The sequence below is a fragment of the Cariama cristata genome, unplaced genomic scaffold (assembly GCF_000690535.1).
Source record: "Cariama cristata isolate BGI_N322 unplaced genomic scaffold, ASM69053v1 scaffold3178, whole genome shotgun sequence".
NCBI lineage: Eukaryota > Metazoa > Chordata > Aves > Cariamiformes > Cariamidae > Cariama > Cariama cristata.
The window spans coordinates 17,357-42,397 of NW_009632651.1; the positions used below are offsets into that span (position 1 = coordinate 17,357).

The following is a 25,041-nucleotide window of genomic DNA, read 5'->3' on the forward strand; positions in this document are numbered from 1 at the left end:
CAGTTTTATTTCGATTCTTTTTAAGTGCACTTTGACTCTGTGTAAACACTTTAGCCTTCATGCAAAGGATGTTTTTTCAGCCTTTTTGCATTCCCTTGACAGCGCCAGTTTATTTTGATTTACAGTGGTTTTTTTTTTTCAAACTATGAGTTCAGGATAAGGGGGAGTACAAGTTGAAAATTTAGTTTGAGCTTTCACTGGTTCAGTGAGTGTCACTGCTTAGTCTGAAGTTTGTATATACTTTAAAGACACTGTGTATTGTAGTTTTCAGCTTTGAAGAGGTTGCTATGATCTCATCATTTAAGGGTTTTTCAGACTGAAAAATTAGGTTTTAGACTCATTTCCCTCTGTCAGAAAAAAATCTGAATATTGAAATTTTTTTCCCTACCCCTCACATTTTCTTAACGTTCTCAGTGGGTCTTCTTAGGGGGAAGTGATGTTCAGTTACATTTAACAAACTTTGAAAAATGTGTAATCATTTATTTTGCAATAATGGAATTGAAAGTATACCTACAGGGAGAATGTCATCTGTGCTGTATTATTATAAATTACATAAAGGGAATGTAATTTTGTTTTCAGGTCCTAGAATAAGGTTTTGAGGCAGCCCTTTAGAATTTATGTCCTTGTTAATAGTTAAATTAATTTCTAACTAATGTGGTGTTTCCTGTTGTATAGTGAATCTGAAATACCATCTTCTGTTGAAGGGTCTCACTGTTTCTTGCATTTACTTATACTATTTTTACTGAGGACATTCTTTTCCTAAACAGTTCTAGTTTCGGGATGGTAATGCAAACTTTATAGGGGTCTATTTCACTACAAAGTTCCTCTTGACAAAGAACAAAGTACTTGACCACTTTAATGTCAGCGTTATGTGACACAGGGGAAGAATAGTGATTGTTCATAGGAACCTGCAACTATTTCTTCGCAATAAACAGTGCTTTCTGAAGTTGTTATTCATCCTTGTAAACTTAAGTTAGTGGAGATGCTAATGTGGGATTTTTGTCATTATTATGTAGTAACCTAGCGTTTCGCTTTTTGCATTCTTTCAGAAACAAGATAGCCATGGCCACAGAAATTGGCTCCCCGCCCCGATTTTTCCATATGCCGAGGTTCCAGCACCAGGCGCCTCGGCAGTTGTTCTACAAAAGACCTGATTTTGCACAGCAGCAAGCGATGCAACAGCTTACTTTTGATGGAAAGCGGATGAGAAAAGCTGTGAACCGAAAGACCATAGACTACAATCCCTCTGTAATTAAATATTTGGAGGTTAGTTAATTTTCTGGTTTTGTTTGAAAAACTTTTTTCCTTCCTGAAATTCGTGATTGTGCTTTTCAGTGTCCATAGAACAGTCTGGAATACTGGGAGATCTACTGCTGCATTTTCAAACTAAATGACAAGTGCTTGTAAATTTGGTATAGCATGAATACAAAGGGGTTTGGTATTTGATAATAAAACTGTACATATACACAGCTGATTTTGTAGTATGTGTCAACACCAGTTTTTACATTCTGTCTTGGAATTCCAGCTTGGAGTGCAATTGAGTGTCTTGTGTGATGTTCTGACTTTTCAGTGAACATAAAAACTCATTATAAATAATGTAAGTGTTCTTATTTTTGTTTTGAAATAGAAATTTCCCAAAATGGGAAATAAACCATTACATCTTCCACTCTAAAACCAGGGCACCATGAGAATGTTTTCTCTTCATTTTACCAAATAGCACTCCATCTTGCACTGTGGTCTCTGAAAGTCCCTTTCTGTACAGTTAATACGTACAGAACAACTTAAATGAAGTTTTGTTGAAGAAATGTTTCAGTAAGAATGCTTATTTAGCTTTCCTAATGGGATGGTATTAATTTCTTAAGAAATATATTTTTATGATCCAGATTTACTGTACAACTACTGGATATTAGCTCAGAAGAAACAGAATCAAATCTATAAATAGAGGAATTGTTGGAATCTCAACAGCATCATTGCAAAAACATGAAATTAATTCGGTCTGCTGTGGCTAGTGCATGATTAAAGATTGTAGGTGTTAACAATTGGAAGGTTTTCTTAATAAATTTAAATTAGCTTCTAAGATTTGTTTAAACACTGAACATTTAAAACATACTCTTATGTTTTAGGAATGCCCCAAAGAAGATTATATTAGTGGTGGACTAATTCTAAAAAAATAATTTTAGTAGTTCAGGACCTTTTTTACTGTGGCAGAAATAAGCACCTTCAACCTTCTGTTTATTAAAACAAAATCAAATCTGTGTGTTTTAGACGCTTACACAAAATTAGGATATACCGGAATTCTATTTCAGTCCTGGCTTCAGTACTACTGATTTAATTTGATGTGGTTCTATAAAAAATGAGAAAAACGGTTTATGTGTAATTTGCTCTTGACTTAAGAAATTCTAGCAAACTGTAGTAGTGTATGCTGGAAATGTTTTTACCTAGAATTTTAGCTTATGTTTGTAATATGTACAGAGATCCAAATTGGTAAAGTCTACAGCACGAAGCGGAAATAATTTTATTCTTAATTCATGTAAAGTGTTTTTAAAAAGGCTGTGTTTGACAGCTCACAAAATGTGACTAATTGAAGGCATTTTTTTCACTTGGTCTTCTAAGTCTTAGCCACTTGAATGCATTATTATCTTTATGCTTCAGCTGCAGAAGCTTCCTTTCTAGCTCGTCTCGCTGTGTGGTGTTTCATTTAGAGTTCATCAACACAGCTCCTAATGGTGTAAAAGCTTATATTGAACATAAAGCTTTTAAAAAGATTGAACGTGCTTCTTGTAGAGTACCTATCCTATTAGCCTGGGCAGCAAAGTACTAATTGTCTTTGTTAAAATAATGTGGCTTATTACATAGGACTGCTCCTTTCATATTGTTAAGCTGCAATTTTAGATGAGCTGCTTTAGTCTAATTAAATTAAGACTTAAAACGTTCTTGAATCTTTTGCTTATGCTGTACAAGTTCTACAGGTTTCCTGAGACCAAAGTCTTTTAACTGAGTTTATTCTAAAATCCTTGGAGTACGTTGGGATTTCCCAAACAGGCTGTGAATGTGTTCCTTATTTTCTGTTGTTTAGCAGTGAAGTATAGCGGTGGTATGAACTAGGAGCTGTTTTCTTCTTTCTAGAATAGAGTATGGCAGAGAGACCAGCGAGATATGCGAGCAATCCAGCCTGATGCAGGATATTATAATGATGTAAGTAAAATCTTTCTATTCCCTGATGAAGTTCTGTGGATAAAATTTGTCCAGAAAATTGGAAGGTATCTGCCTGTCAACTGAGGTTATCTTTTTGTCCACAAGAGGCCTGAAAGATACGAAGGGTATCTTCAGTCTACATTATCTTGCTCTATTGGAATTCATGTCCACAAAGAGAACCTGAAATTGGATAGGCTTTTAATTTTTGGACAGAAGAACTCTGATAATGCACTGAACTTGCAAACCTGCTCTTGAACATGCTGGTTCTGGATGTTTGAGATGGTAAATCATGCAGACCTCTGAACACTTCCACTGACTGACTTCTGATAATACACCTGCAAATGAAAAACCCACTGTCCAGAAATGGCTGTTGAGAATGTATGCTTTTCTTGCAGCTTCTGATTAGAAATGTCATTACTAAATCTTTTGTTTCTTCTCTTGTAGTTGGTCCCTCCTATAGGAATGCTGAACAACCCTATGAATGCTGTAACAACAAAATTTGTTCGGACATCTACTAATAAAGTAAAATGCCCAGTGTTTGTTGTCAGGGTGAGTATAGTACTGGATTCACTGAGTTGTATTGTCTTAATTTAAATTAGAGTGATATTCTTAACTGAAGAAAGAAACAAGATGTAACAGTTAAAAGCATTGCCAAATAAAACCAGCATGTGGAATGTATGGACTACTTCTGTGTCTAGTCTTTCTGTGGACGGTTTTAGGAAATTAAATGGTAAGGTCGGAGTACAAAATAATTCTTACTCTCAGAGTTTGAGCTGCACTTCCTACTTTTTTTTGTTTTTTTTGGGGAGGCTAATATAACTTGACTCTCAAAAAATGCAATTCTGTCTCTGCTGTTTGACTCTTGTAGCATTTTTTAACAACTTTTCTGTGATGTCAGCAGTATTGTTTAATATGGATGTTGTGTGCAAGAAGTGTGTTGGTGCCAATAAGCTGTTTCTTCTGTGGCTAGATTTTTTTTCATTGCTTTTACAGTGGGCTTTGTCCTGTTGTTACAAAAGTCAAAAGCCCTCTGGCACAGTTCTGCATTTTTGTCTATCTTGCATCCTTTAGAAAGTCATGTAGTAAACTCCAGTTCCGCAGATTCCCTGCAAGAAGCTTATGGTTTATTTGGAGGATTGTGAAGAAATATTTGAATGTTATAGTTGCACAGTTTAGTTACGTTTTTCTTTTGCAGTGGACCCCTGAGGGGAGACGCTTGGTCACTGGTGCATCTAGTGGAGAGTTCACTTTATGGAACGGACTGACTTTCAATTTTGAAACGATATTGCAGGTAAATTAATCTATCGAGATTTCTGTGTATTTCCTTGAGGTCTTGGAGCATGTTTTACAAACACATCTTCACCCTGCTCATTACGGGTCTGTTGTCTAAGTACGGTAATGGGAGCCTTGGAGGTCTTTTTTTTTTTTTTAATTCCTTATTCTGCTCTGACATCAGGTCAGGCTGTGGATGTAGGCAATTAATTTAATGCTTCACATTCCATCTCCATATGCTATACTAACTGTTCTCAAGAGCATACTATGAGTATTTGTAATAATAAAGAAACTTTAGAAAGAAAATGCAAATACTTTTCATTTATTATTTAGAAGACCATTATATACAGAGTAAGGGAATTTTTTTTTCCATGATAACATTGAATCTAACTAGGTTGTCATTGTTTTAATTTCTTTGTTGCAGCTGTTAAGTGGGAACTTTACTAACTTTTGTGTTTGTGTGGGTCAGACAGTATTTGAACATGCTTGCTAGAAGTTTTGTTTCTGAATTTACAGGCTCACGACAGCCCTGTAAGGGCTATGACTTGGTCACACAATGATATGTGGATGCTGACAGCAGACCACGGGGGATATGTGAAATACTGGCAGTCCAACATGAACAACGTCAAGATGTTCCAGGCACATAAGGAGGCGATTAGAGAGGCCAGGTTTATACACAATATACCATTTTCTGTAGTACCTATTGCCATGATTAGACTGTTCTCTAAGTGTAATCTGGGTGCAGAAATGCATGGGTTCTGTCAGATTCTGGGAAGCTTCCTGCACCACATAAACACAATATTTTCTTTTGTTTCCACATTCTCACCGTTTTGCTGGCACCTTTCTGAATTAGTATTGTCCCAGTATCCGCCTCTGCAATATGTTAGAGATGTATTTGTCTGCCGCATTTTGCACTGGTATTCTTTTCATTTTTATATGGTGACGATGTGTATCAGTTATTCCTTTTTATACGCACTGTGTAAGACAACAATTTCATTCCAAATAAAGAATTCAGTCTTTAATAATCTAACTGAATAAAATATAAAGCCTTCAGAAATAAAACACCTGCATAGTTCTCACAAAATAATAAAACACTAAATAAAGTGAAGAACTGCTTGGCTTGGTGAAGCCAAGACTTCCAGTAATACTAAATACCCACGCAGACTGCCACGTACAGAAGTCTAATGTTAATACTGAATGGGTTCTTCAAGCTTGAAACTGTAAGCAAGCCATTGAAAAGAAGACTGTAGGATATTCTCTTGGTTCAGTGTTGATGCCTCAGTTGTGCAAATGTCTATTTATATAAAAAATGGAATCTAAAGTGATACTATCAGTAAGATGTAAATGAAGGATGTTTCTAAAGCAAACCTGGACATAATCTTTAGTAAGATATGGAAATGTTTTTAAAGTAAGCCTGAAGAGAAGCTGCAGATCCAAAATGAAGCTAAAGCAGTGTTTCTTCGGGTTCAGGTGCCGGCCCTTGGCGATAAAGGTTCACTGCCACAAAACCACTTTCCACTAAAGTCACCATTTTTCTTTGGTAGGGTGCAGCATTTTCTACCAGAGTTTGGTTATGAGAAGTGCTTATGTTGGATTCAGTTACTGTCTGACTATCATGGCCATACACTGAATTTCCCTACTGTTTTAAGCCCTTTCCTGATCATAAAGATCTAGGATTTCACAAGGGCTCCCTCATGGTCTTTCACTGCACCAGAAAGGAAGTGAGTGCCTGTCAGTTGCTGGAGATGTTCTGGCCATAATCACATGGCTAAATAACTCCTTGCTTTTCCAGTGACTTTCATCAAGCAATATTGACTGCTCAATCTGGAAGCTGCTTCTATGTCTGTAGGATTCTTTTCATGGTGTTGATGGGGTGTAATAAGAGGGATTTTTTCCAAATTACTTTTACAATAAGTGGTACACTTGTTTTATATACAATTTTTTTCCAACAGTTAATCCAACTAGCATTTTCCTGTGACCAGCTTTCCCTTATTTTTGCTTCTCTGCTGCAAAGCACCTGTGGCTGAAGAGGAGTTTTTTCCCCTAAGAGATGTTCTCCTGTGCTTCTACACAGTGTCACTTTCTTATGGTATTACCAAACATGAGAAATCTAGGGTGACAGTTGTCAAATCATATTGATGTTGCTTCTCATCCTGCAGAGAAGGCGTTACCGTGTGCAGTCATAGATAGGAAGGTGCTAAAAATAAATACTGGATTTTTTCCTCATTTCACAGGGGACTGCAATGCCATAGTAATCCTATGCTAAATTCATGTCTCGTGATGAAGTGTCGTTTGGCAGGCACTATATTCACTTAAAAGTCCCTATGTTCAAATGCATCCTTCAGTGTATAACACATTACAGTATAATTTTGCCCTGTCTGAGAAGCATAGATAATCTGTTAAATGCTGACTTCTTTCCCCTGCTGTGTGTCTTCATGTAACAGTTTCTCACCCACGGATAATAAATTTGCTACATGCTCTGACGACGGCACTGTTAGAATCTGGGACTTTCTACGTTGCCATGAGGAGAGAATTCTTCGAGGTATGTGTACCAAAAGTACTGATTGGGGTATTTCAATAGGGGGAAAACCTTTTTTTAAGTAGGTGTTCACAGTACAGAAGTATCAGCTTGTCTACAATTTTTGTTACATCCCTGTCTTAAATCCTCCAAACAAGTTTTTGTTTGGCTGCTGCTACAGGTGCCTTATAATATTCAGATAGGCTGCAGTTCACAATGGCGTTACTCTGTTTTCTGTCCACTTAAGCTCTAAGCAATGGAGGTGGATATAAGGGCATTTTTCTACTGCTAATGTTGGTAGAAACAACTGTTTCTGGATCAGGAATACATTTATCTTTCTCCAAAGCTTAATCTTTATGACCACTTCTGCGTCAGAACATGCATCTTCATGCAGAGGATTCCATTCTTTTCATGGGAGTGCCTTCCATTCTGATTTCTTCAGAGGCAAGGTAGTTACTTTTTCTCAGTCCTTAAGAGGAGGAGAGCATTTAGGTAGAGGAAACAAGTAAATTTTGATCGCATCACGCATAGCACATGCAAATAATCCTAGCTTCAGTTCGATAGTTTTCTGTCCAACGTCTCTGTATGCTAACTTCTGGTGCCTTTCTACTGGCCTTGTTGAACTTTCTCCTTCTCTTGTTGCAGTCTTATTCAGCAATAACAATAGCTTCTGACACCTATTCCTTTCTTGCGGAAGATGTCAAAGGTACATAATTTAATAGGAGAATACATTAAAGACTGCCATGAGATTGGGGGTGGTAGACATGCAGGTAAACTGAAAGTATGCAATAAAACCATGGAACTTCAGTTTTAGGTGTGTGAGCTTGTTCATAGCTTTCCTAAACTAAGGATTTTTTTTTTTTAAATCATGCTTCCAACTTGGACCTGCATTATATATTTTATGAAGTAGAGCTCTCCCTGTTTCTCTTGACTTTTGAGCTCTCTTCTTGTTTTACTAATATGCGTTACTTTTAAACACCACTACTTTGAAAAGACATTGGGCTCTGGCATTCTTCGAGTGATGATATTCTAACAATCTATGCATACACATTATAGTAGATGTGTTCTTTGCAGGAGCTGGCAAGCAAATTTCTAGACTATATCGCTTACACCTGTTACTCTGGAAGGACCCAAACAGATTTGGGACTGTTTTGCTTGATGCTTGACAAAAGGAATCATTCTGCACTAAACACATTATGTATATACCTTCCTTCAGGTCTGTACTAACTACTCCTTTAAACCGTGTGGAGGAAATGGGGATTGTCTCCATACAGAGTTGTCAAAATTATAAAAATTCCTCTAATAATTCTACATTCTTTTAATGTTCTGCATAAAGTAGGAGGAGTAAAGCATTTAATTTAGGCCATAGAGAGCAGAACTTGCATTACATTTCTGTTATCCTCTGTACTTGAACATTGTGATTGTGACTATATCTCAAAATAGAATTATGCTTTAATTTCTTACAGGTTATACATCTCAATATACATTTTTAGTTTGCAAAATAGCTCTCTAAAGAATACCTTTGCTTCTACTTATATCACGTACCCACAATACACTTCATCTTTTATGTAAGTTGGAAATATGTTGAGACCTTTATGTCTGTGGATGAAATTGGACAGGGCAGATCATTCCTTGTTTCTGCTGTCAGATAAGCAAAAAAAAGGGGTAAAAAAAAACCAGACCAAACCCCCCCCCCCAAAAAAAAACAGTCCCAACCCAAACACTGCCACCAAAAATCCCACACAACAAAGCAAAGGTTTTGGTCCCTAATGCTGTTGTTAAATATGTTAAATAAATATAAATATGTATGGGTAACCCTTAAGTAGCTTTCCAGGTGGAAAACATAAGCTTTCTTTTTGTTACTTGGAGTTTAGAGCTTATGGCTTTAGGAAACTGATCTTCAGCTTTTTGCTTCTCCACATGCTTTCACATATTTAGGACTGTGGCCTGTAATACTCTGCTTAGTACACCGTTCAGAATCTGTAAATATTCACGCCATTGCCATTCCAAAGTTAGTGATCTGTAAATTAAAATTCTGGTGGCACTTGATTAAAAATATATTTCATTATGTACAAAAAGTGTTTAGATCAAATGCCATGCTAAGGAATGTTTTTTTACTTCCTACTTTCACAAATCATGCTTCAGCTATTCTGGTTAATATTGGTGCTGTGAAGTTGAAGCAATTCTACGGTGTTGTTTAGTTCCAAAGCTTCGCTTCGTCTGTTAAGGTATTCTTCACGGTATCACACAACTATAACAACCAAATGAAACTATCAATTCACAGTCAGCTGTGTTCATAAAAACTATTATCACTCAAAGGGATACAATGTCAATATATCACTATTGCTACTTATTTCTCCAGTAACAAATTAAGGAACATATTTTTTAAAACAAATTTGAGGACTTTAATGCTAAGAAATGCTTTTAAAGCAATTCCATAAAGAGCATTAAAGGTACTGAGATAAGCTTTGCTGATACAGAAAGGACAAAATTCTCTAGACTTGTTACAGGTTCTTTTTTTGCACTGGAATGAACTAATATGATTTATTTTTATTAAGTGGTTCCCTTAAGACTGAAGGAACAATTCTAGTCTTTACCTTCCAAAGAGGATTGGAAAAACAAATTGGAAGTGGTAAATCACATAGGACTTCTTAAGGTTTTGTTGGAATTCATTTAACTATCTATAGCAGGCTATACAATTTCTTCAGTAGTTAAACCCATGAATACGTGAGCTGCATGAGAAATACTTATTAACTGTGTCCAACTTCCCTTTAATTTGTCAAAATGAAGATAAACAGGACACCCTGTTTTTGTTCTTCCTACATAATGCCAGTAGTTCTGGATCTTTTTTCTTTAATCTGGCTCAGAGTCCCTTTGCTGCCCAGCTTTTCACTAATTCTTGTGGCTTTGCTGCTGTTTCTACCATTGTGGCTTTCCAGGGCATAGTAGATGGGGTTTGGGCATTTTGTTAGAAGTATGTGCAGATTTATCAGACTCCTTTTTAATATCGTAAAGAAATACATAGGATTAAAATCTTCCATTTCTTGGGGAATCATCTTAAAGTAATTCATCGTTATTTTGGCAGAACTTGAAGGTGAGGGAAATGTCATAGTTATCCGCTTGCTTCCCCTCAACCCGATTACTGTCTCTTCTCTTGAAGTGAAGGTGCTGTGCTCCTAATTCTGCACCTGTAGTTTTAGCCTATGTTAATCTCTGTCATGTTACCATCTTGATGATGGTAACAATTATAGTTTGGTGCACTTGCTAAAATACACTGGTAGTGTATTTAACTGATGTTGAAATAAAAAAGTTTTTGTTAAAATAACAAGACATGGAAAACAGGCTATAGTAAAGCAATGTGGTGTTTTCATGTCAATAATCTGTTACTCTGAAAGGCATTTCCAATAATGGCACTTAAAACACTATCAGATCTTTAGTCTAAACAGTTGCAGTGAAGTTAATGCGAGGACTCATGTAAACAGTCCCCACTTGTGTAAGAACATATGCACTCATGGCTTTTAATAATACTAAAAACATCTAGTGAAAAAATGTGTGCAGTAAAACCTTGATGTCCCTTTATTTCTATTGAGAAATGAATGTTATCAATGATTTGACTGGTGGCTGTGAATCTCTGGGAGTTGGGTCTGTGCTAATGTATCCCTGAGAACATTTTGGGTAGATCATTAATAAACACATGGTTCCTTAATTATTCCCAGCATGGCATCATGGGTTAGGAGGCTACAAAGACATTTCAGTGTTGTCAGTTCCACTGTCTGTCCTTCTCCTTCCTTTCACAGTTACACAAAATCCAGTAGAAATGTGTGCTTGGGAGGACTGTAAGGTTTTCATTCTGAAGTCTAGATGAGCTATATGTTCCCAGGATTTCAAAAGCTGCCTGCCTTAAATAGGTCTTTTGGCGAGGATGACTCTACCCAGCTCTCTGAAGGATGGTAACTCAAGATTTGATAAGATATTTTGTAGATAAGTTTTTCTGTTTTCTGGCTGTAAAATTGAGTAATACACTAAATTATCTTCCAGCCAATGTGGTAGATTTGGCAAAAGATTATTCTTATTCTAACATGAGCAATTAAAAGCAATCATGATTCTATTACATTCTGTCTGGATTTAAAATTTGAGTTTGTAACAACATGTAATTTCTTACTAGTATGTGATTTACTCTGAGGAAAGTCTTTTGTCCGTCTTTAATAACATTGTTCTGCCTGGAATTTCCTGTTCAGGTGTAACACCAGTGCAGAAACTTATCACCAACAAACTAACATGTATGTGCGCGTATACATGCATACAGAAGTCACAGCAATCACAATAAACTTACTTTTTATCTGCTCACAAGTTCTGAGAAAGTGTCTCCACAGCTAGTGGTACTGAAATAACTGGAGAATTTTTTATTTATTCCTTCCTTCTGCTCTGTTTCTGGATCTTTGTTAGCAAACAAAATACCACAAAGTGTCTTTAGTTGTTTAAATGTATTCTCTTCACTTTTTGCCTGAAAGTGAAAGATTTCTTCAGAGTTTTTAACATCAACTTCCTCAGTCAAATAGCAAATAGCTTGAAGCAGGTAGCTTCTAAAACTATTACCTTTTCCTGGAATGTAATTGAACTCTACATTGGATAATTTAAAAGAAAAAAAATAATCCTAATGTTGCCATTTCCTTCTTTCTTCCCTTTATGTGAGGTTTTCCTTTTGTTTTCCATGTCTTAATAGGGAGAGAAACCTCAGAAGATTCAAGAAATGCATGTATGTTGATGCTGTGCTTCTTGTAAGGAGATAGTGTTTAAACCTTCAGGTTTTTTTGTGGAGGCTTTCTTCTTTGTACTGTTAGGATTTCAGGTATATCTGATCTGTCTTTTACTCTACTGATCCATCCCTACATGAATGAATATTAGAAGGATTTTTCCTCAGAACAAAAGCCTAAGATGAGATGAGACCTGGCTGATAATGGCACCAACCATAATCAGTCTAGAGAAGGAAAGTTCTTGACTTTTTGAACCTAAAAAAGATGAGATTTTTTGAAATGCTAGTATCAAATGAGTTACACCTCCTCTTTGTTGGTGGGTTTTAGTATGCCAGTGTACGTTGCAGGTCTCTGATCTTTGTGAATCTTCGTTGCCAAAGCAAAGGTTGGAATGCGGGGAGAGGGATAAGTTGCAGCTAAGCCATTTGAGGTACAGCGGTGCTCTAAATGACTGCGCATCAAACTTTTCCTGTGTTTTAGACACATGAAATGTTAGGGAACTCACTGGGATGTTAATAATGAATCTGTCAGGGTTTTTTTTTTTTCTTCATGAACAGTTGAGATCACTTGCACAATCGGTGATGAAGGAGCCTCTTTGTTTTGCTGTATGTGTTGCGCCAGCCCTGATGGTGCTCCTTTGGGGTTGCACGCATAGAGGGCTATTTACACAGTCTCTTTCACTGTTTCATCTCATTAGGAAACCTCTTTGCCTTTGTGAGATTAAGAGTTAGAAATGTTGTATATAATTTCCAGCTTCATAAATGGAAATTACCACGCAAAATATATTTTCCTAGTATCTTTCTCTACACTTTTTCCAGAGTTAAGTAACACCAAGGACTTGGAGTGTGAATACATGTACCCTTTCCTGAGCTCATAGATAACCTCAGTCATTGCTGCTTGTTAGGGTTGTGGGTATAACTTAAGTTAGATGGGAAGAATCCAGTCTCTTCTTGCTTGAGGCTGATAGAAAATGTTCAGGTGTCATCTCGCAACTCGGTTTTGTTCCTGAATATGACTTTCAAGGCTACAGCATCTTGGTTTTCTCTGTATAGGAAACTTTATTAGAGGTAAACTTTGTTAAAATACTCAGTTCTATTTGTGTTAAATGTAAAAATCCACCTGAGAGTTGAGAAACTTCTTGCTATGTTGACTTACATCAGGTTCTTACTTGTGAAGTGTTCTGGATTGGACAAAAATCTTCTTTTGATCAACTATACTTGAGGTCCTTGGTTTCTGTCATTAAAAGGTGGTGACTAGGAGGTAGCTTCATGATGCCTTTGCTCTGCTCCCTAAAACAATGCCAGGAGAATTAGAGGGTATTGAAGACCGCTCTTGGAGCTGGTTGCATCTGATATGCCTGAAAGCATTTGGTTTATATTGCAGTTCAGTTCTGAGTAACATTAAAGTATGACATACAACGTCTTTGAGTTCTGATTCTGATATAGAGTCTAATGTTTTAAAAATCCTGAAAAGTTAATAACTAAGAATATATAGAATTCTCAATGAATGAGTAAAAGAGATCATGAGAGATGAGCCACAACACCATGCTGTAAGTTATACTGGACACTTCTGTCAATGCTTTTCATGAGACAAGAATGAAGAGGCACTGTGCGAGAATGAGATTATTTCAGATTCAATTTTGAAATCTCTTTTCCTTCCTGAAAATTGTCCTAAAGCTGAAAGTTTCATAATCTGTCACATTGAGTCCAAAGGCAAATTTAATACTAAAAAGGCTAATATTTGTAATAAATCTATTTTGTTAAGCTTGGAGGAATACTGAGAAACCCTAGCATTTCAGAGGACAGCCAGCTCTTAGTGCTGCTGAAATACACGATACTTCCGTAAGAAGTTTTATGATTGCATCACTATCATTAGGATTTCTTGCATCTGCTTCCTTTTGCATGTTTGATAATTGCAAGGGGTAGATAAATACTGAACTAGGTGAAACCTTCTTTTTTGTGGTTTGTTAGTGTAAATACTTCACTGGTGAGAACTTTACTTTCATCTGTTGTGACTACATACAGAAGTAAACATAATATGTCACGATACCCTGCAGTAGTGGTCAGGATTCACCTACAGTGAGAACCACTGATGCAGCTTTGTCGTCAAGCCCTGCTCTTCGTCGTTGAGAAAGAAAACCACTGTTCTAAGCGGATTATGTTGATACTAATGAAAAAAATCCTGAACTACAGAGGCATTTAAATACTGGCACTAAGATGATACCAGTCTTCCTTTCTCAGCACAAGTGTAGCTGTTGAAAAGGATGCTGGTTGTGTGCATTAAGGTATTTGTCATATGAAAGGTTCTCAACAGAAACAAAACCATCTGGAGTTAGTCTTATGCAAGTTATGTTAGATTTTATCAGAGATGATGAGTTACGTGGATAAATAGAATTGGGCACCTCATTATTTTATGGAATCTTTTGTCTGACATACCATTTCCTGCTAGAGTGTAACTACAGAAATATGCTATTTCAGAATAAATGGTAGAAGTCTTCAAAAAACAAACCCCACAACTCCCTGGTGAGAATAATCCATGTTAGTCCTTAGAAACTTTCCTTGCAGGCTTCTTGACTACACTTCTCTTGTGTGTGTGGATTAAATGGACCACCTTTTTTTTTTCCCTTCTCTCTTCGTATCCTGTAGTTACTGTACTAAAAGCTTTTGTGCATCTAGGTAGGCACAGACTTTGCAAAGCATTTGATATTTTCTTCTGCATCATTTCAGTTCTGCATACTCAAATTATTCCTTATTATAGTACACTTAGCTCTAAGTGATATTCTGACTTTAGTAGTGAGACACTTTGCATCAAGTTTTATCATATGAATAACACTGCAGTTCTCATACTTAAGATTACACATTCATGTGGACAGCCAGGCACTGGGAGATGGGAAGATAGCTTGCAAATGTTTTCCCTAAAATATGGTGGTATTTTTTCCTCTCTTCCATACCTGCCTGGCCTTACGTCCTCGTGAGAAAACTAATCCTGCTCAACGAATGTTGCATTTGTAGGAAGACACAGAGTCAAAACTGAAACAGGGGACTGTGCTGAAATGGGATTGTAGAGCAGACCAGGAGAAAGGGATAAATAAGAATCCTGAAAAAAATTGGGTGCAGGATGGCTGGAAATAAGAAGGATAGCAAATGGGAGGAAAGTGTGAAGACTGTGTCAGTATAAAAAAAACTTAATAAAACAACAGCTGGTGTAAGGATTGAGAAAAGATAATGGCAGTGTGAGCAAGGAGATGAGAATGAGGTGGTGGAAACTAACAGAAGTTATGCTTCTGGTATTGTGGAGATAAATCAGGGGAAACTCAGTTGCCAGAGCAGCCAGAGAAGAGGCTGAGTTTTTATGACTGAATGACATTCTCAGACACAAGCAGACAGTATATAATGTACCAAGACTGTCTGTATGTATACGATAACGTGTGTGGAAATGTGTAATAATAGTATCCACAGACACAGATTTTCTTTTTTTTTTTTCCCTCCCTAATCTCTTTTAAATATGTTCTCTGTCATGACTCTTAGAGACTCAAGTTGATGAGTCTGAGTAAAGTTAGGAACATGTTCTGTATTCATTCAGATGCTGAGTATGGAGTGATATTTTAGTGAGTGAATGATGCCATCATTCTTTCTGTAACTAGGAGAAAGCTGTCTCTACCAGTTGATGAAAAGTCCTTATATTTTTTAATACTCCCTAAGAAGTAATGTGGATCTTCTTTCACTGCTCCCAGTTTTGTCAATTTAACAGCTCTAAAACTGAAATACCTCATAGTTGCTCTTTGGACCTCAGGCTAGCTCTGCATTGCTTCAGTTGAGAATATCATCAAGGCACATATGTGCTGCATGCTTCTGCGGTTGATTAGATTAGCATGCAAACACGTTTATTTTAAGTACAGTGCCAGAATTTTCCAAGTGACTAATACTCATTTCACAGTGAAAATACAAACTGTCATATAAATTTGCTACTTACAGATAAAGGCTTTTTGTTGAAAACAAAACACTTTTCAAGGGAAGACATTTTGATTTTTTTACTGCTAAAAGTATATGTGTGTATTGCACATAAAGTAACTGTCTTGGAAGTTTTATAAATTTAGAAAAGGATTTTTACAGGTGTTTTTTGAAAATTAAAAAAATGGGCTGTGAAGTGTCTTAGCTTCAAAGAAGCACAGCTGTAAGCATCAGAAGTACAGCTATATAGGAAAAAACTACAACTTTTCAAAATATTTTTATCTTATAAAAAGTTTCACAGGCTAAGTTTAACATTTCTTCTATGTCAGTTTGGATGACTACTTGTAATTATTATCTCAGTGGAAGCATCTGATATTTCTAGTTCCGCAAGACATTATTTTGATACATTATACAGTCTGTCAAGTTCTGTCTTGTGTTGAACGATTTAAAGCATGAGTATCTTTTTTTTTTAAATGCAGTATTTTAATACTTGTCATATTGTCTATAAATTGATTTTGTTCCACTAAAGATATGTAGGTAGGTAGAGCTATTCCAGATACAACTACAGCCACATAAAGAAATAGTTGTATCACTTCAGTATAATTTTCTGGTGTAAACAAGACAAGGACTGCAAGTATCTTGTATATATTGTCTTTGAAGACAAAGTTACCTTTCACTGCTTTTGACCACTCATAGAAATTGCGTGTAAACCTTTTCGTCATCAGAATAGTCTTTTAAAGGGAACTTACCATGGCTATTTAAAGTTGAGCGTGACCTGAGAAACTGAAAGTTGACTCTAACAGGAGTGGAATAGGTGAGTCCCCAAGGTCTCAGAAAGTAAACTTAAAATTTCCATTCCAAAAAGATGAGGAATGTGTTCCCTTGGCTGCTTAAAATTGGGAAGAACAGTATCTTTTAGTAAAAAGCAAACCCAGCTTTCTGGTGTGTGCTAGCAGATGCATATTTTCTGCCATATGTGGAATAGCTTTTTTCTTTGCCTTTTTATTTAGAATGATGGAGCATAAAAATATTTTAAATGTTATATTAAAATCTTATTCTTTAAACTTCCATCACTTGAAAAAACCTTCCCCTAGAAAGAGTCATAACACCTAATAAATTAGGAGCTTAACTGTAACTATTCTAGCCCTCAAACAAAGAGTAGGATGAATTGATGAAAAAAGGTAGCTCAGGATCCTGTCTATTTGTACTATTAATATATGTTAGGGAAGATCAAGTCTAAATATTTATACAATACTTTTACATTTGAACTTCTCTTTATAGCTGACTTCTTTCTCTTTTCTCCAAGATGATCCTATTCAGCTTTATTTTTCTGTGTGTATTACTCCTTAAGGAAGGAGTAGCTCTGATAAGTATTTGCCATCCTCAGACTGAGACTTTGCAGAGCAAGACGTTAACATTCTTCCTTGCTTAATGCAAGGCCTAGTGCTCAATGAAAACTACTTTTCTTCAAAGGTTGAGGTTCTTCCTGGCTTTATAAATAATCAGGACGCTTAAGGATTAAAAAAACCTGAGTATCTTCTTTCAGTTCAATGAAAAGCTGATTTCTGCACCTCTCCCTCCCCCCGAACTTTCCATGGGAGAAACTTGACCTGAGATGGAACACAGAGTTTCAGATGAAAGCAAAACATTTTCCTTTTGAAAAGAGAATTTTCATATTCTTTTATATTTGGAGATATATATAGCACAAGTTGATGTATAAATGGTGTTCACAGGTAAGTAATTTCCCACTTAAGAACGTGTCTAATGGGAATCCCCAGAAGTTTTGAGTTCAAACTCATTTAATGTTCCAGGTATGTTGCCATTAGAAAAATAAGTATTATGGTAAAGTTAAAAGTTCTAAAAAAGAAAATATTTTAGTTTATCTCCTTTAGTCCAGTGGAAAGCACATTTAAAATGATATTTTTTCTCAGGAGATGGAGGGTCTCATTTGCTGCCTTTTTTTTTTTTTTTTTAACCTGTTCTCTTACTAGTGTGGCAGAAGAGTGTGAGAGTTTTGGGTATTCTGCACTCTGTCCTTGGAGGTTTTCAAAATAAAACTGGATAAACCGATGAGCAACCTGGTCTGAGCCAGTAGCTTTGAGCAGGAGGTTGAACAGGAGACTTCTGAGGTTCCATCCAACTGTGATCTTACGATACTGAATTCCCCTGTTTTACCAAAGGGGAAACAAAGGAACAAAAAAATCCTAGTGATTTAATTTTTAGTTACCTTCAGCTATACACCAGCATATATGACATAAGGAACTGACCTTCAAAAGACTTTATCAAATATTCATTATTTTTTCAGTTTGTTTTTCTTTCAGCTTTTAACACACTTGAGGAAATGCACGCTGTTTATTTGGATTGGAAAGATTTCTTAACGTTTAGTGGAACTTTTTCCAGAGATAATAGATGTTTGGTCATTCCATAGTGACTGATAGTTTGTTTGACTTAATCGTTACTGAAGTTTAAGTACTTGCTTAGGGTCCTCCTACAAGCGATGAAAATTTTTTGTAAAAAAGATGAAAGATGTGACAGTGTGCTGTCAGCATCTTTGAAGCTCCTCCTGATTATGTCAGTGAGGTAAAAAGATCTCTATATATGTAGATATATATATAAAATTGCAGTCAGTCTCTATAAGTATATAGCCTTTGTATTGATACCCAGTGGCACATTTTATGGACTCCACATTAGTTTGCCGCTTTCTTGTTTGTTTCAAAGTTATTCAGTCCTGAAATAGATTGTGCAGGTAGTGGTGTAGAGCTCGAAAGCACATGCAGAATTAAAATAGTTTGAAAGTGTTTCCTTTAAAAGTAAAAAGTAATTTAGGTAACTACTTTACTCCTTAAACTGAAGCAGCCTAGGTTTATCCATCATCATTGTCATTACTGTTCTTGAAGGTGCATTTCTCTAGATCATGTTCTCAGTTCTCCGAAGGAGTCATAAGTAGACCTGGTGTGTTTGCAAACATTAACCTTTATGTCTGGATGAAATGGGTGTTAGAGAATTTTTTTTTTTTTTTCTTTCACGCAAAAGCGGGTCTACATAGTATATTTTGTTGTTCTTGCCCTCACCTATCCGAGGTCTTGACTGACCTTTATGTCTAAACCCAAATTATTTCATTAATTTTCAAGTTTAAGCATGTTAACAGAACACTGCACAATATTAAATGTAATTTTGAGACTGCAAATATCTTAGTTAAAAAAAAAAAAAAAAAAATTAGAAGTTGCTTTGTCTTGAAACATGCTATTTTTCAAGCACTTGAAAAATCCAAGCCAGATTTGTTCTGATGTTTCTACTGCAGACAAGTTTAGAAAGGATTAACCACATATTTCAAAATTCCCCCTTCTGAATTGTAGTTAATCAGTAGCAAGGAACAATTGCACATGGAAAATACTATCTGGATGGCTATCAAGTGTACCTGTATATAGCATAGTTAAAAGATCTAAAAATTTTTGAGAGATGTCTCTTTTCTAAAGGTTGACTAGGTCTGCAGCTTGATACAGTGCAATGTGTTACTGCTTGCTCTTTGTGCACGGTCAAGAAGAATCCTGCCTTTTCTTTACGTCTGCCTTCTGCTCTTTCTTACCCATGTATAATTTGTAGGCAGAAATAATGTATTTAATTAGACCAGCTGATCAGTTAGGAAAAAAGGTTGGGTTTTGTTGTTTGATTGTTTGTTTATTTAAAAGGCCATTCCAACCTGTGTTAGGAACACAGAAACTTGCTTATTTCAAGTCAGCTGATATAGTTGGGTAATAAGGTTAAACCTACAGATCTTGCTTTATGCTCTTAAATCCTCAAACAGCAACAACTCTTTGTTGCTTCCCTAGCAGGAGCTCCACCTACTTAAAATGAATGTATAAGGTGTTTTCCCTTTGGCAATACATATAGTCTAAAAATCATCACTATCTTGGCTAGTTCGCTAAATCTAGTGATTAGGAGTATCTGTAATGTTGACAAATATGGATTTCTATGTATCACCTTTCTCCTTTTGGAAATCCCTGTTCCTTATAGACTTACAAGTAAGCTTATGGTATTAAGACTAGGAACGTGAAAAGCTAAATTCACTTAGACAATTCTTTTATTACATTAAATTGATTTGTACTCTGCAGTTGTATTCTGGAGATCTTTGGGCAAAGGTAGGTTCTCTCTTTCACACTACTCCCAGCTTATCAGGAATATCCTTTGTTTCCAAAGGAATGGAGAAAAAAACGATCATTCCAATGACCTACATAAGCATGTTAGAGGTGTCATTTCTGTAGCATGTTTTGCGTTTGCTGACAATTTCAAACAGGGCTTTTATAAAAATGCAATCAGAAATTTTAATGCTAGTATTAAACTTCAGAATTTCTGTGTTCACATTATAAAACTGGGACGGTGGAGGCTTTAAATAGCAGGTGCAATCCTGCCTGCTGTTTTTGTAGAGATGTAACTACTGCTTCCTGTCTGGGAAAAAACATCCTGCTTGCTCAAAGGCTTCTTCACATGCTGCGTGCTTCTCCCACTTTGCCATTTTCTTTTCCCTACGTCGTGGAATTCTTCAAGGAATATACAGTCTCTTTCCCAAGCATTTACTATGTGTCTTTCAGTCTACAGTTTCACCATGAGGATGTTCGTTCCCAGTAAGTCTCGATGGGAATACCAGCAGTTAAGCCTGTGTTGTGCACAATGGTTGACGTTGCATTAGTTTCTGCAGAACTCTGTCCTATCAGGTATCACTGCAACGTATGTAGCAAGCCATAGCACTTTACTGAATTTCAAAAAAGGTTCTAAATAATGGTGGTTTATTCCACAGAAATTATTCACTAGAAATACCAGAAGTTATTTTTAATGCATTGCACAATATTTTCTTGACCAAATTAACAACTTTTGTTCCAATAGAATGTTGGGATTTGAATAAGTTTTTTGAACTTTTTTACAACATGTCAAAATCCAAGTAAGGAATAGGCATGAGGCGAGTTTTCCTGAAAAATACTTGGAAGCGGCAATTATCGCAAGTATCTAACAAACATAGCTTAGTAGTGGTATTTGAAAATGAACAATTTGGGGAATTTTAATTAGAATTTAATTTGACTTTTAATTTGAAGTACTATATAAAAAAATCTTAGAAATTAATGTTGCATTTACTAGACATGAAGGGTACCAGAATATTTTTCCTGATGTGTCTACTCTTTGATGTCCTTGCACAGAAAGGAGGACTCAAGCTTAGGAGTGAGAAGTGAGTTAATTTTTCAGTTTATTACAATCCATGGCTCTTTGGTGCTAGTTACTGTGCATTGGACAGCCGCGTGGTAGCAACCAGTAACCCTGCTGATTTAGGTAACATGTTATACTGACCAGTTGTTGTGTGACAATTGTAGTTCTGATCAGTCCGAATAAATTACCTGGTAGTGAAAGGTGCTAAACTGCACTAATCTTCTAGAAAATCTCTCACAAAAAAAAATTTCTCTTCATTCACGCAGTAGCAGAACAGACTTCATAAAACTGTATGATAGATAAATTAGGCTTTTATTAAAAAACTACTGTAACTTTTGTAAAAGTTTACCAGTTTGTACACAATAGCAGGAATAACGGGGTTTGCTGCTTATTTTGCCATAGAATGTATGTCATGCATACTGCATTTCACTGGAGACGACATGTAAAAGAACTAAAAACCCTTAGTGTTTTCTGTGAAAGATGCACTGATAAAAGGGCACAACCAGCCTCATTGATGTGCCATCTTGAGGAGATTAAGATACTGCTGATGGAGTACAAATGATTAATGCCTAGTCTCCAATAGACGAAGAATCTGTTATTCTTAAAGCCAGGTGTTTCTCAGCCTGCTGTACCTTTTTCTCCGATGTAGTGCTTGTGTTGCAGTTGATCACGTTCATTACACATTGACGCTTGTAAAACTGCATCTTCTAGCAGCAGATAATTCACAAGGGAATATGTATTCCAAAAATAGAGACTAGTCTAATGAAGGTGTATTCTGTGTACTAAAGCAATAACTGTATTTTAACTTGCACTGAAAATAAACTGTTGACATGGGATTATACCTGTTAAAGCTTCCTTTTTTTTGTTAACTTTTTAAGGTTAAAAATGCACTTTGCTTCCCAATACAGGGTTGCTGTATCAACAAAAATATTAAAAATCAAAATGTAAATTTGGCAGAACTGTTACCTTGCATCATTTTGCCAGCAAATATATTTTTGTTTTTTCTTTTGCTCAGTGGGTTACTTCAGTATCAATGGCATGCTCTTACGTAGCATTTCCTGAAACAGAAATGATGCCATCTTCTTTCATGGAAGTAATCTCTTTTTTTTGGTCTCTGCTTCTGTTAGTATTTGAATGAGGCTGTGTATGGAGATGTATCTGTGCAAGTGAAGAGGAGACTTTACTACCTTCCCCACAGTCACTGACTCAATTTAATCAGTAATTTTATTTTACAGAAGATTTCCAAAGTCCAGCTTTGTAGAAGAGAAATACTGCAGTTTTCCACTCCTCAGCTTAGCTATTTCTACACAGCACAGAGAGCACTGTAAAAGGTGTTTTATTTGAAGAGCACAGATCAGTTCCACTCAAGGATCAGGATAGCATCCTTTTACCGGTGATGACTTTTCCCTTACTATTTATGTGCCTAACCTACTTACTTTGTTCTTCCTGGTTTTTTGCAAACATACGCCATTTTCCCAAAAGTACTGCATTTTAGCTTCTGTCTCCTATCTCTGTACTTTCATATACGGACCCAGTTCATTGTTATTATGTGGACTGGTTTGTACATTTCTGAGACTGGAAAGATATATTTCCTTTCTTTTGGTGTGTGTAAGATTAAAAACTTTAAAAGTTACTACAGAAAGCACTGAGAGAAATCTAAAGATTCCTTTGGAAAGAGCTTTTTTCTGAATCACATCTGCCCAGTAAACACTTGTTCTTTTTTGCGTTTTATTTTAAATTGATCATCTAGTTGGCATTTTCTTTTGGTGGTTTGAGCCCACATTTTTTACACAGCTGCAGATGACTTCATTGTTGGAAGTTTAGCAGGTATCTTTTGTGATGGTGTTTTCATATAACACATGCTCCAAACCCACCCCCCAAAAAAGTCCCGTAGATAACTTGTTTATATTGTCAGCTTTTATTTCCAGAATAGTAGTAATTAAAATCTATAGTATTAATATTACTGCTTTTGTGCTAGTCTTGTAACAAAGAAAACTGAGTTAAAATACTGCAGGGAAGATCATTGTTTCACAAAAAATTAAGTTTCTTCTTTCTCATCATTGCTGAGGAGATGGTCTGAATTGTTCTCTTTCTGCTATCCATGCATTTATGGGTGGACATTCTTTGTCTTGGGATTCTTTTGTCCATGTCATTTGGTTTTTTTATATATTTTCTAGAATTTTGGCTTTGTGTATTTTCTAGAATTTTGTAGAAGCTTTTTTAAAAGCTTTTTTTAAACTTTATTATAGAGTTCAAAAAGTATTTCAGACTAACTTTTTTTTTTTTCCCCTGGGAGTGTAAGGTTTTTGACTAACAAAGTTTCTGTCTATCCTCTAATTGGTAAATTGGAAAGTTTTAATTTTGAAATATTAGACAGTGTTTCTGGTGCTAACATAGAGGGGTATGCAATAACATCCAGGAGTTATTTGCTCCAGGTGTAGAATTGCCATTTGAATTGAGTATTTTCCTGCTTCTAGGGAGAAAATTTTCCTGTTCTAATCAACATTTTTTTTTCATGAAAGTTCCACTTAATTCATGAGAACATACGCTGCAGTTATAGTTGCAGTATACTCTTAGGATACTTTTCTGCAAACCTCCGCATCATTCCTTTATGCTTATTTTGGAAATTTGTAACATGCTTACTGAGTGCATGTATCTGTAGATTCAAATACAAATTCAGACATAGCCTGCATCACAGGAGGAAACACCACACTTAAAAGCTGGTACAATATTCTTCTCGTCTGATTTTTTTTTTAATTCCTTTGAAGTCAGCAGTGAAAAAAATCTAACTAGTGGTAATTTCAAGAAGCACAGGGTTCAAAAAAGTATTCAATCTATTTGTAATATGGTGTGGTGGGGTCTGTTTAATTTTTGTATCCTCTATTCTGATTTTGAAAGAGCTGTCCCTTAATATGTTGTCATAGGAAACCTATTTCATACCTATTTTTTTCACACGAAGAAGAAATAATATTTTTTTTTTTCCTTGCACTTTACATGAAATACCACTTGTTTTGTTCACATAGACTTGTTGACCTTAGTAAATGAATCTGAGAACAGCATTTTCCATTAATTGTTACCAGCACTTTTTGTTCGGAACCCTGTTTAAACTGGTGATGGGCCCCTTTGCCTTTCTTCTTCTCATAACCATGTATGTCATCTTTTACATGTTCTCCATTTTTTTTTTTCCCCGGTTTTGATATATCTGAGTTATTTAAGTACTCTTTGGATTGTTTTATCCCATTTCTTCCTGTTGACATCTCTCCCTTTCTTTGTTAGGTTTTATCGCACAAAATCCCTGGTAAGTTTTCAACACCATCTTTTCCCTGTCTTTCTGTTCAATCACCTACGAAGAGCTGTATTACTTGATCCATTCATGTGCTTGTGAAATTTAAAATGATACATGGGGATGTATGGTATTTTAGAGAGCTTCGTAGATACTTATACAGCCACACTCTACAAAACAGTTGCTTAATAGGAGACCTATTCTTAGAATTGAAACAGGAATAAAAAGTATTTGGGTTCCTCTACTTAAATAGGGACTTCAGTATTATCTTTACATATGAAAGAGGAAAAGATTTTTCTTAAATTTCAAGACTAATAGGTGGCAGGAAAGAGGACGGGGTCCACAGATGTGGTGGTGGTGATGATACAGAAAGCACAGGGAAATAAGAGCACTGATGGTGCAGAAATTTGAAGTAAGACTGTGAGAAAACATTCCTTCTTTCTGTCTTTCGCCTAAGCTCATCTTTTCTTTGCTGCTGGATTGAAATTTCAGTGGAAGGTATTATCTCTGTGACATTTCTGTAACACTATTCAAATCATTGTTTTGCTCCTGCATTTTAATTACATTTTTGCACTGAATTTTTTTAAATTTTACTGTGTTTCTTCTCATTAGCCCTGAGATCACCACTAGATTAGACATGTTCGTAAGTCACTGTATGATAGTACATGCTGGCATTTTTTTCTGTTTTAGTTCATGGTATTCTGCTTATTGTGTGTAATCCTGTCTTCATAATTTACAGCCCTTTCATATTTCAGTTGCTTGAAAATTAGTCCTTTGTACTTGAGATGAAAATTCTCCTGTCTGTTCAGCTTCACCTCTGTATAGAAGTAGTGCTTTGTAGCTTAGGCCAATATTACGTGCTGTGCTTTCTCC

The 25,041-nt window shown here is 36.0% G+C and overlaps 1 protein-coding gene across 1 annotated transcript; it reads left to right on the forward strand.

Moving 5' to 3' along the window:
• The first annotated feature begins 1,045 nt into the window (after positions 1 to 1,045).
• LOC104166477 (pre-mRNA 3' end processing protein WDR33-like) lies at positions 1,046 to 5,489 on the forward strand. Its single transcript, XM_009706421.1, is given in 7 exon segments — positions 1,046 to 1,266; positions 3,127 to 3,195; positions 3,640 to 3,744; positions 4,391 to 4,486; positions 4,984 to 5,361; positions 5,363 to 5,457; positions 5,459 to 5,489. Coding segments are annotated over 7 exon segments (978 nt in total). The 5' UTR covers positions 1,046 to 1,062.
• The last annotated feature ends 19,552 nt before the right edge of the window (positions 5,490 to 25,041 follow it).